The 12,975-nt window shown below is 39.5% G+C and overlaps 1 protein-coding gene across 3 annotated transcripts in view; it reads left to right on the forward strand.

The window, feature by feature from the left end:
• Window positions 1–12,975, forward strand: part of Ap2b1 (adaptor related protein complex 2 subunit beta 1) — a 112,199-nt gene that overhangs the window by 54,978 nt on the left and 44,246 nt on the right. For 2 of the 3 annotated variants that reach the window (XM_027426462.2, XM_027426463.2), the window contains 3 exons: window positions 8,326–8,367; window positions 9,081–9,227; window positions 12,400–12,545. In XM_027426462.2, coding sequence (XP_027282263.1) covers window positions 8,326–8,367; window positions 9,081–9,227; window positions 12,400–12,545 — 335 coding nt within the window. The remainder of the gene's footprint in view (window positions 1–8,325; window positions 8,368–9,080; window positions 9,228–12,399; window positions 12,546–12,975) is intronic. The other variant, XM_027426464.2, reaches the window with a different exon arrangement.

The raw sequence follows: 12,975 nt of genomic DNA on the forward strand, positions 1-12,975 counted from the left end.
TGCTTTTCCGTGTTTGCCCTCACATTTTGTGGCAAGTTGGTATTAAACCCTGCTTCTTCAAGATTCCAATGTAGACTGAAAACCAGCCTCTCTTCAGGAATCCTGTAGGACTCAAGTCCCAGATTGGGATTTCAGAGACAGGACCTATACTGAGATGACACAGTACAGCAAGGGTTCATGGTAACTGACATCACTCACTTCATGGCCACGAAGTAAAGCATGAGGATGGTTACAGGGGCCCGTCCTATCCACAGCCTCTCTCTTTATGACCAACTCCCTTTTCATAAGATTCACCCTTTGAACTTTTGCTGCTTCCCATACCTCCCCAGAGCCTTTTTTTGGACCAGCCTTTAACATATGGACTATTTGGGGACACTTACCCAAACCATAACAGGTAATTTAGAAGAAATTTACCAATTATTTATTGTTAATTCTTATGCTAGGACTTGTATAATTTCTGTTTTGTTTTTGTTTTGTTTTGTTTTTCAAGATAGGGTTTCTCTGTGTGGTTTTGGACCCTGTCCTGGAACTTGCTCTGTAGACCAGGCTGGCCTCGAACTCACAGAGATCTATACCTGTCTCTGCCTCCCGAGTGCTGGGATTAAGGACATGCGCCACTAATGCCTGGCAACTTGTGTAATTTCTAATCCTCAAAATTTATCACCATTTTGTGATTCCTCTGGTTTGTTTGTAATTACCATTTTTCTGGAATAGTGCTTAAACAGTTTCCATTCAAGATTCCCTTTCACCCAAGAAATTTTTATGCAACCTTCAATATATACTTAAATAAAATAGTATATAAGGGGGTGGAGAGGTGGCTCAGCAGTTAAAAGCACTGACTGCTCTTTCAGAGGATTAGAGTTTATTTCCCAGTACCCACTGTCAGCTCACAACTGTCTGTAATTCTAGTTCTAGGAGATGCAACACCCATGGTAAAATACCAAGGCACATAAAATAAATAAATAAATTCAAACAAAAACAAACCCCATGTGGGGGCCGCATATACATTGATAGCTCTAGGGAGGCCAGAAGAGAGCAGTGGATCACCTGGAACTGGAGATAGACATGCTTATAGGCAGACACATAGGTGCTGGATTCCAAACCTGGGTCCTCTGGGAGAGCAACAGTTGTTCCTAACTGCTGACACCTGTCCAGTTCCAATTTCACTGTTTCTTAATGATCAAAGCAAATATGCATACTGATGAGATGAATATTATTTACTTTTACATAAAAATTACTCTTGGTTGAATATTTGATACTTTAGCTTTAACATTTTTCAGAGTTGTTATTTATAGTTGTTAATGCTTAGAATGATGTTTTCTCATAAATAGTAAAAAAATGGCAGAAGTATATTTAGGGCTACTCCATTGTTGGAAATTCTGTCCTAATTCCAAGCCAAAGTTCATTAAATGATTTATTTTTTAAAATGGAACTCAATGCAGCAATTCAAAACAGCAATTTTGAAAATCAAATATTATAACACAATACAGATACACTAATTTGATACCTTTATGGTAAAACAAACAAGTTGGGAAAATGTTAAAACTTTTTGTTTTCCATAATTTATCTGTGATGTTCCAATAGGAGCAGAAAACTTTGTACAATTCATAGCAAACAGTAATTACCTCCAATCTGAGTTGGGTGCTTTGAATAGTATTGTTGGCTGTGAAGGGGCATGACACCATGGCAGTACAAAGTTCAGGTACTGCTTGTTCAGAACCAAAACTAAAGTGAAGTCACATGATACAGCATGGGTGAGAAGTGATTCATTATATATTTGATTTTGAATTAATTTGTGGTCATTGAATATTCAGAAACCTTTACTGTTTCCAAAATTTTCATGACCCTGTATTTTGCTACATGGTTCAGAATTTGTGTTACAGAGTAGAGTTGGTTGCCCCTAACTTTCATAATGTCCTATGGAGTACACGGGACAGTGAGTGTTCCTTTGAAGCTGCAGGATAAACATGTCTGATTTAACATCTTGCAATGTCAATATTGCTCAATGGTGATTCATGAAGGCCCAGAACAAACTGACATGTTAGAACACAGAATGTAAATTACTTGACTCTTTAAGACAAAACATGGGCTGGCTTTTCTCTGTGCTGCCTCTCCTATATCCTGTGTCATGTGCCTTTAGGCTAAAGTGTCATTAGAAGGTGCATGAGCATTGGAGAATTAGAGGACTGTATTCATGTATGAAAAGAGAAACTGGATAAGTTCGTTGACTTATCAGGTGACTGCATAAAATCCCACCTTCTCATCTATTTGGCAGTGATTCATGATAAAATATAGGTGCCTTCCAAACAGTTAAATGACATGAAGGCAATCTTGTACTACCAAAATCACATAGATGATGGGTGTGTAAGCTGAGTGAAACTGATTGAGGTAGGAGGGTCATTGATTTGAGGCTAGCCTGGACTCAACTAGCAAATAAATGGCCATCCTCATCCAAATATCAACATTCTGTCTCAAAACCAAACACAAATAAACAAAACCATGCAGATAGCACCTTTCTAGCAAGGCATTCGACATGAAGAGTTCATTTCCCCAGTTGGTTCTTTTCATATATAGTGACAGTATCGGTGTTGATAGTGTGTTCTGCATCACTAGACAGTTTATTGGCTTCTGTTCTTTGGGTGATTGTTTTCTTCAATAAAATGATGCTGCATTGCAAAGTGACGCCTAAGAACTGTTGCCAGTAGCTGTACTTACCTGGTCACTAGAACTTTGATTAACTTAATAAATACATGTTAAATGCTTATGATATTATCAGGCTCTATTCCAGGTACTGAGATTAGAGTTGTGAGCAAAACCGTTCTTACCAGCCTGTCCTCTAGTGGGGGGAGAAACGGAGTACCGCTGTGCAGAGCAGTGGGGCAGAGTGCAGTTTCTCCTGTGACTTACTGTATTCAGTATACAGCTTCCGCCTGACTTGTAAATCCTGGAGTGGGCTTCGAGGGAACTTTTAAATTCCTTATCAGGAAGTGATCTGATAGAATTCCCTGCTTTCCTCTTTGAGGAAGATGAGTCTGTGTTCTTAGTCATCATTTGTTTCTTGGCTTATTACATGCACATAGAATTGCCTTGTCTATTTCACTGGTTATGTTTTATGATGCTTCTCTGCATAGATTTGAAAGATCTATTTCCTACCCAGCAGCTGAAAACCCTATTTTCACCTCACAGGTTTCTTTGTTTGTGATGGGAATTGATGTGTCTTGTTGTACATCATCATTCTAGACTCCCGAAGAACAGAGCTACTAGTGTATGGGTTGGCACTTTCCTTAGAGTCACTTCCCTTCAGTGATTTCTAGAAAGCATCACATAAGAGAGATGAGAGTCTAGATTGAAGTGTGGAAATGTCTGAGCTTAAAGTCTGCTTCTGTGGCTAAGAAAATACCTTCAGGTACCTAGACAGCACCACAGTTTTAGAAACAGGTAGATGTGCTCTGGACTGGCTAAAAAAGGGGGGCTAACCTGGACCCAGTCACTAATACTGTGTGAATGTTTTTTCCTTTAAATCAGTGGCTGTCCCTTAATATTCTTTCGTCATGCTTTTGTTTTTCCTTAGAGTTGGGCAGATTTGTTCTTCTTCTTCAGTTCTCTGTGTTACTCTTTTATAGTATGTGGGCATTACTGTCTAGAGCTCATTGGGAGCTTACATTTGATCCAGACTTTTGCCTTGCCTGGCTCTGCTGCAGAGCTCATGTAATGTACCTAAATCTGTTCAGCTTGCACCATACAGTGGTCACCATGGAATCACTGCTTTGTGTCCAACTCCTGGATTAGTTCTGCAGTGACCTATTACTGTGTAATCCAATGTTAACTCCAGTCCTCTCATTAAGCATTACTTTAGACATGGTGGAGTGACCACTCTTTGACAGTAGCAAAATGCTAATTCTGTTCTTAGTACCTTGAATAGCAACAAATCCTGTGGTTTAGATTGGGGAATAGGATGAAAGTTTTCAGCATTTGAAATGTTCTTTCATTAGCCATACTTGATGGCTCATGCCTGGGTCCCAGGATGCAGGAGTCTGAGGCAGAGGATTATCAGTTCAAGACTATCCTGGGATATATAGCAAGGCCCTGCTTCAAAAAACAAAACAGAAACCGTTCCCCTTCCCCCTCTGAGGCTGGACACCTCTCCTTCCTTCTTCCTGTGTTCTGATTTAATTGTCCTGTAGTTGACATTATTTTCTTCATGGAGAAAAATCAACCTTGGTAAGGCAGTCCTTGAAATGATAGGATGTGAAATATGGACAATTTGAAGAAACACTTAAAGCACAGAATCTGAACACCTAAGCACAAGAGTACTGGGCAGTGGTGGCGAATGCCTTTAGTCCCAACACGAGGGAGGCAGAGGCAGGCTGATCTGTGAGTTCAAGACCAGCCTGGTCTAGAAAGAGAATTCCAAAACAGCCAGGACTACACAAAGAAACCTTGTCTAGAAAAACAAACAACAACAACAACAACAAAACAACAACAAAAAAAACAAATGACAGTGTCTGGACACCTAAGGTTGGGACACCAGTTCCTTCTCACTCCTGGCTTTCGTAGCTCACTGGATAACAGCAAGAAATCTGAATTTGATAGGTCTTGGTATGATTGATGTAGTGTAGGACCCTGATGAGTGTGAGCTCTCAGAGTATGCCCTACTAGATGAACCTCATACCAGCAGCTGAACTGAGATAATTAATGTCTCATTATAATAACTCTTCTAGATATTTTTCTTGCTTATCTGCTTCATTCCATTTGTCATTGTGGTGGATAGATAAGACCACATTTTGAGCTACTTCCATCCTTGCTGATCTCTCTCTATTAGTCACTGCCTCTCACCGCTAACATTTTGCTCCCACTTTGCCATATTTTCAAAGAGGAGAATAACTTCCCTTGGACTCTTTTTGTAGTCAAGAGGAAGATTCCAAATAAAGCCTGAATAAGCTACAATCTAGTTTTACTAGCTGGGAAACATTGAGGTTTGTGCTTTTCCTTTACTCTGGGTATAGCACTGTGTGTCTCATATCTTTTGGGCCTTATGTTTGTCAGATTCTAGATGAATTATGTGTTTTTGATTCTAGGTGGATTGTAGTATAAAAAAGGATCATCAAGGTTGTTTTTCCTTTTCTCTTAAAATATATTTATTTTTATGTGTGTGGGTATTTTGCCTGCATGTATGTCTGTGCACTACATGCGTGCCTGGAATAGGGTTTCAGATCCCCTAGGACTGGAATTACAACTGTGAGCCACCATGTGGGTGCTTCAGATTGAGTCCGTGTTTTCTGAAGAACAGCCAGTGCCCACTGAACCATCTTTGCAACCCCCAGGGTTGTTTCTTCTGTGGTTTCAAATAAAATTGGTCAGTAGCATGGGGAAAGACTGTATTTAGATCTTTTCAGCTAATATTCTCATAATATTCAAAGATGAGGATAAAAATCTTAAGGAAAAAAATTAAAATGGGCTAGACATGATGGTACACACCTTTAATTTCAGCTCTTGAGAGGCAGAGACAGGTAGATGGCAATAATTCAAGGTCAGTGTGGTCTACATAAGGAGTTCCAGGCCACCAAGGTGAGACCCTGTCTCAAAACAAAAACTACAGATGGGTTTTGTGTTAGCTACTTCTCTCATCACTGGGATTATATAAAATCCCCTTTTAGTCCTTCATGGCCAGGAAAGCACAGAGTTCATGGCAGTTGGAGTACGTGGTAGAGTTCATCCATCTTGACAGATCAGGAAGCAGAACTGGAAATAACTGGTGTAACCCTCAAGGCCTTCTTCTAGTGTGAGGGACATTTCAGATCCAAGCCATAGCAGGCTTTATTATTTTTAGTCTAAATGTCACTAATAGCCTCCTCTTTGTGCTTTTTATTGAATACTTGGTGAAACTATTACTTCTTTTTAAGTATGGTTTTCCTTCTCAGCATATACCAACCAGTTTGATAAAGAATTCTGTCTTTCAAGCTTGTGTTGCAAACCTGGACAGAGGAGGGAGTGGTTTGGGGAAGGGAAGGTTAGCCTATTACGAAGTCATAAACCACATCTGCATTAGGACAAATGAGTTGCTTTGTAGAGCCCTTTCCATGGGTTTTGTATTCAGCTTTCCTTTCCTCCCTTAGAAAGGGTTTCTCTTTCTGCTCCCATTCTGACCTCTCATTTTATATAGAAGTCAGCTCTAAAGTCATTTTTTAACATTTTGTCTGACTCCTAATTATTCTCTACTGTGGTATTTTCAACCCTGGCTGAATGTACATTAGAATTAACTAGAAGAACTATTTCAAATGCCCAGTTGCCACCTCAGATAAGTAAATCGTCGTCTCTGAGGATAAGACTGACAGTACCAGCTTTTAAAGCTTATGTGCACACACAGATGGTTGATTTGTTTTGTGTGTAAGGTTGAAAGTAGTCATGGTTACTGGCATATAACTAAAGTAGTTATTAATACTATTTAAAAGTTTGAATGTTAGTCTCAGAAAAAAATTGTTAACAGGAAAATTAAAAGATGTTTGCCTTTACAAGCTTTTTTTTGGTCCAACTTTTAACAACAAAGCATATATCTGCCCTGTGTTCTCAGTCTTTGTGGATGCTTTTTGTGTTTTGAAAATTCTGCTTTACTATGCCTTTGAATCTTCACTTCATTATCCCCTCGGCAGAAGGAGATCATTCCTCCAAAATTCCCTTTTTGCTTAGTTATCTGTACAGGTTTGCATTGTGTTTTCTATCTCCTGCCAGTGTAAAGCATGCCCTGATTAGTCTGTGGTCCCTTCATAGCTTGGCATCTTTTTATGCCTTGCATTTAGCAATGTTATATATTTGTCTGTCTGAATAAAGAGAATGCCGTGCTTTTCAGGCATCTATTACAGATATGTATCATTCTAGAACCAGGGAGAAGAGATGTGCAATGTCTTTTCTTTTGGCTTTGGCACCATTTCAGTTACTCAAGTGGTTGGCTGCAATGACCTTTTTATTTGGTTAAGTGTCTGGCATCGTCCAATGACACCATTAAGTGACCTGTGAGAACCACATTCTAGAGATGTTGGCTTGACTAAAGCACCTGCTAGGATTATTTTCTATCTTAAATGAAGCAATTTTGTCATGGGCCTCACTATTTTTGAGTATAGATTGAATTTTGGGTTTTGACAATGTCATTTTATATACTACAGTTCATAAGTCATCATTCCCAGATAATAAAGATGCAGTCTAATTTTGTCTTTACTACGACCACAACACAATGATTTCTAAATTATTACTACTAAACAAGAAATATTGCAGTACTTTTAGACTTTTAGTCTGTTTTTAGGACAAACCATTTGGTGATTCACAGAGGGTTGTAGATATCATGAGAGCTAGGAAGGAAGCAAATACAGGACTGTAAACATCACTCCACAAAGAAGTTTTAGCTTTATAAATAGGGGAGAGAGAGACAGAGAGACAGAGATGGAGAGAGAGAGAAGAGAAAGAGAGAGAGGAGAGGAGAGAGAAAGGGAGACAGAGTGTCCAGCTAAACAGCTCTGTTTTTTTTGTTTTGTTTTGTTTTGTTTTGTTTCTTTTTTATTGGTCTTGTCATAGAAGACAAGACTGCCTTCAGGGTGAATTTGTATGTTATAGAGCCCTGAGGGGAAAGCAGCCAGACTAAGAACCTGTGGAATTGTTTTCCTGTCAGCTAACCAATTAGTCTAATTCTCTACTTTGCCTCCTTAAAATGATGGACTCCATATAAATCACAGCATCTCTCCTTAGAGGTACCGACTGTGGGAGGTTTGGGGTGATGCACGCCTATCTTTCTGTACTAGCTGTTTTTCCCCCCAAGGAGCATTCTCAACTGAAAACCTTTTATGTTCCACTGGTAATTTTTGAAGCTTGAAATTGCAACTCAGTACTGGTTTGGTTCCTATCATCTCAGTAAGGCAGCAGGTTTTGTAGGTTAAAGCATTTTTAGTCTTTCTTTGCTTTCCTTCCCCCACCTTACATTTCTTTGTAAAGGAAAAATAATGCTGCTTGGACTTAGAGCTCTTTAGAGTATGCCAACACTAAATCTTGTTTGGATTCGTGCCAGTGAATTGGGGTAGAAAATTGGATCTGAAACATCCCTATGATGTCCCAGCTCCATTTTCCAAGTTTTTGCTAAATGCTCACACCCTTTTCATTACTTGGTTCCGCTAGAACATGTTTCTTGGCAATCTAGAATTCCTTAGGCTTTGGGAGACAAGTCAAATGGCATGTATTTCCAATGGCTTGGTAGAGCAATTTACAGAATCTATATGGGCATCTAGTACTTAGCTAAATGAACTCTACCTCTCTCTCCTCTCTCTCCTTTCTCTCTTTCAGCTTGGCAGTGACCTTGGCGGGGGCATTGGAGGAAGTCCGGCAGTAAGTGCCATCTGTTTTTTTCACCATGGGAAGCTCTGCCCTGTTCGCTTTCCTTGACACACGCTATCGGAGCAGCCACCACTGCTCTCTAGCACTGCACACCACAAACTCGGTAGCAGTGTACGAGGGTAGAGAGAGTGCAGGGTTACTTGGGGTCACATACTACATGTGGTCTAGGGATTTCCTTAGGGATTGATGCTGTGGTACCTGTAGAGATCTTTGTGTTTCTGACATTGAAGAGCTGAAGGAAATGGAACCTCCCATCTTGACTGCAGAATGCTTCTAGGCCCTGGTGTCCAGAAGGAACTTGAGCGAGTTTTCTGGATTCACAGAGGCATTTTCCTCATAGATGTGTTCCTATGGGGTGTGAATATCATCTCCTGCAGGAGAGCTTCCTGCTAGATATTAACACCCAAATGGGTACCTGTAGGCCTTTTGCACAGAATCGTGGAAGCTAAAATTGGAAACAAACAAGACAAAATCTTGGATCACTGTGTTCTTGCATCCTACCTAGTACTGTGCCTTGACAAAGCTTCTAAAGCATGTGTATATTTATCATTGGTTAAAAAAAAGTAATTGAAACAGTATGCTGATTAGATTCTTACAAATATTGTAACTGCAGTGATTTCTAATTGATTTTGCTGTTAAAATAAGTAGCATTTTAAGGACAATTAATCTATTCTTTCTCATCTCTCTCCCTTTTTTCCCCAAAGGTAGGACAGTCCTTCATCCCGTCATCAGTGCCTGCAACCTTCGCTCCTTCACCTACTCCTGCCGTGGTCAGCAGCGGTCTGAATGACCTGTTTGAGCTTTCCACGGGTATAGGCATGGCGCCTGGCGGATACGTGGCTCCTAAGGCCGTAAGTAGTTAGAATGAGCAACACTTTCTCAGGGGACAAACCCTAGATTACTTCTAACAAGTATTACTTCCACTAACACAGGGGTGTAGCTCTTGTGCTGGAGGATCTGTGAGGAACTTAACTATAGGAAACACCGCTAGACTTAAAATTGGAAATATTAAATACTACTTGAGTTTGGGCCTCATGTTTAGAGATATCTAATTTGTCAGTATTAAGGTGTATCTGGTACAAAATCTGGCATATCACTTTACAGATATATACACAATAGAGCAAGTGGCTTTTTTTTTTTTTTTTCCTTTCCCTCCCTCATTGGTACCTCATATGGATTCTAGGGTACAATTTCTCAAATTTTATTTTCATAGGTTTTAGTATATCTCTTTTCTTTTGTATCCCAAGCTCAAACTCCTGGCCTTTTGCATCAGCCTCCTAGGTGCTAGAACTATAGGGGTGTTCTATATAGAGAATGATATATGATAGCCATGCTTGTGGTTTCCAATGAGTTACTGTATTATGTAGCAGGCAGGAGTGGAAGAACAGATAGATAGACAGCAGAGCATCATCACATCAGGCACTTACAGGCCTCTGTGGAAACAACTGGGGAACCTAGTTGGGAGAACCAGCAAAAGAAATCATCAAGCCAGGTGCTCACAACCGCAGAATTGACTGAAATAGTGAGGCTGGAGTTCCAGACTGAGATCTCCAGGCAAAGCAGAGAGTTTTCTCTAGATGAGTTTCTAGCTTCTGGTTCCCAAAGCAGGTACTTTTAGTCCATGGGAGAGACAGTAGTAACATCTGTTGGAAGTAGTTTGTCTTCTTCTGTCCATTCTCAAAGACGCAGTGTTTTAAATATCCTGAGCTGTTTGCTGTTGTTCTTCTGTTAGAGAGGCAGAAGGCCAAACTGACGTAGGAACAAAGAGTTTTGGGGGACACTTGATGGAAATGCTTGAATCTGAGACAAGGCTGCCCTTACTGCCAGAGTCCACTTTTTACAAACACAATGCATGCCAATGTAGTAGTGTAATTCTGTTACAGCCACTGTGTTCAGCTTCGGTGTTCTTCTTTAGCATTCTTATTTAGCTATGTGTTTTCAGATTTCTGAGTCTCAGTCTTGCTTGATGTCACTCAGACATAAATTTAAGATGGGAAACTCTGTAAATTAAGTTTCATTTAGACTCTTGAGAAGAGGTACTAGCCAGTCAATCTGAGTATAGCCTTGTCTAAGGACCAGCATCCCTGATTTCTTCCTTTCCCCATCAAATTCTCCACAAGGAATCCTGCTGTAGCAGTGTACACTAGTTGTCTTTGGAGAGTCATTACTTGTCTATACAGCCATGTGTAGCACAACCAAAAGTAGACTCAGAACTGAGCAGTACTGTTTTGATGAAGCTTTGTAGGTTTGTTGTGAGGTCTACCATATTGGATATAATTCCTCACAGACTTTTCACTTTAAACAGTATCTAAGGGGCTGGAGAGTTGGCTCAATGATTAAGAGTACTTGTTGCTCTCATAGAAGACCTGGGTTTGATTCCCAACAACCATGTAGTGGCTCACAAGTCCTGGGAGATCCAACACCATCTTCTGACCTTGAGGGCACCAGACACATACATGGTGCACAGCCATACATGTAGGCAAAATACATACATATAAAATAATAAAGTTAATAAACTTCAAAAAGCAACATTTTTTTTTTTTTTAAAGTTACGCTTGCCAGGCAATGGTGGTGTGTCTTTAATCTCAGCATTTGGGAGGCAGAGGCAGGTGAATCTTTTGAATTCCAGGGCTACACAGAAAAACCCTATCTTTAAAAGAAAGGAAGAAAGAAAGAAAAAAAGAAGAAAGAAAAGAGATTAGTTGATGATTAAAAAGTTATTTAATGTACTCAGTTATCAGTGTAAAAACTATACCCACAAATAGCCAATTGAAATAATTTACAAGTATAACACAGAATATTAAGCCTTTTCTTATCCTCATTTCCCGTTATATAGTCACTGTTAACTTTCTTTGTCTGCTTTCAAAACATAAAGGAAAAACTATGCCTTTCCTATATATTGTATCCTTTGAAAATGCTAGCACTGGGATTTGCTACTTAACACAGTTTTGTAATTATCACATTCTGTTGAATGGCTGTATGCACTAATATGATTAAATTAGTTTATTAATTATTCTCCTGTTAATGAGCATTTATGTTACTGCCTGGTGCTTCCTTCATTCTTTGTTGTGATGTTGCAGAGAACATCCTTGTATATTCTGGTATGTTTTTGTAAGAGTGTCTATAGAGCAACTTTGCAATTGGCTTCATTATGTCACATTTTAAAATAGACATTACCAATCTGCCCTCTAAAAAGGTGGTTGTCAGATTACTGCCAACAAATCATAAAGAGTACCAAGTCTCCCAAATTCTACCTTACTCCAGAAATCAACTGGGTGTTTGTTTTTTGACTTTTTTTTTAACCTTCTCATAAATGAAATTATCTTAAGTTTATATTTTCTCTTTTCAGTGTGGCTGGATAAATTATGATTATTCATTGCTCATAAACTCTTTAGCTAGGGGTCATAACAGCTCATAAACTTTCTGACTTTATAAAGTAGCATGAATCAGAAATATTACAGATTCTGGGGCCAAGGATACATAACCAATTATATATAGAAAAAGCATTTAAGTAACATCTGAGGTGTTAACTGTTTGTCAGAAACGGGAATAGATTTAAATATAACGTAACATATGGTCCTTGCCCCTAATGGGGTGCTGGTGATGTTGGAAATGCTTGAAAGATTACAGTCATGCTATTTTCATTAGTAGATCCAATTTCTTCCCTTTATGTCTTTTTTCAAGCCTAACAGAAACGTGCTACTCATCAGAATGCTTTTTACTTGTATAAGCATTTGGCAGCAGTACTTAAAACAGTAAAATGACCAAGTTGAACAGAAGATTAAAAAAAAAAAAATACCAATTGCTCATAGACTTTTAATTTAAATTGGCTCTTAAATAATTGAGCATGATCTCAAAATTCAAAAAATACTACTTTATTCAGAGCCTTTCACACGTACTTAGAATTTGCTGTCTAAAAATAGCCATAATTTCCCAAGGGGGGTGGATCTCTTTTCATAGGTTGGGAAAGAAGCAGCATGGAGGTAAATCTTCCTTTCTGGGCTTTGTGCTGTGTTTTGTCAGGTCTGGCTACCTGCAGTAAAGGCTAAAGGCTTAGAGATCTCGGGCACATTCACTCACCGCCAAGGGCACATCTATATGGAAATGAACTTCACCAACAAAGCTCTGCAGCATATGACGGACTTTGCCATCCAGTTCAACAAGAATAGGTAAGAAGCAGCACACATCCTGGGTTTGCTGTTGAGTAGTCGTGTGCCTTATACTGAGTAAGAGGCTCTATTCTGCAGGGGGTAAAAGCTCCAACTGGCAAACCCTGAATGGAGAGGAAGTTTGGCTCTGTAAGTCTGTTCAATTGTCAGCTTCAACTCTGGAGAACACCTAGCATTCACAAAGCCCTGAGCCTGATTTCTAGCAACACAACATATGTATACACACACATGCACACATACAGGGGCAGGAGTGGGGAGAAGCAAAATGATTTTTGCTTTGAATATTTTGAATTTTTTTGAGATAGGATTTCCCTGTGTAACCCTGGCTGTCCTGGAACTTACTCTATAGTCCAGACTGGCCTCAAACTCAGAGACCCACCTACCACTGCTCCTGAGTGCTGGAATTAAAGGCATGTGCCATCACATCAGC

The sequence above is a fragment of the Cricetulus griseus genome, chromosome 7 (assembly GCF_003668045.3).
Source record: "Cricetulus griseus strain 17A/GY chromosome 7, alternate assembly CriGri-PICRH-1.0, whole genome shotgun sequence".
Lineage (NCBI taxonomy): Eukaryota > Metazoa > Chordata > Mammalia > Rodentia > Cricetidae > Cricetulus > Cricetulus griseus.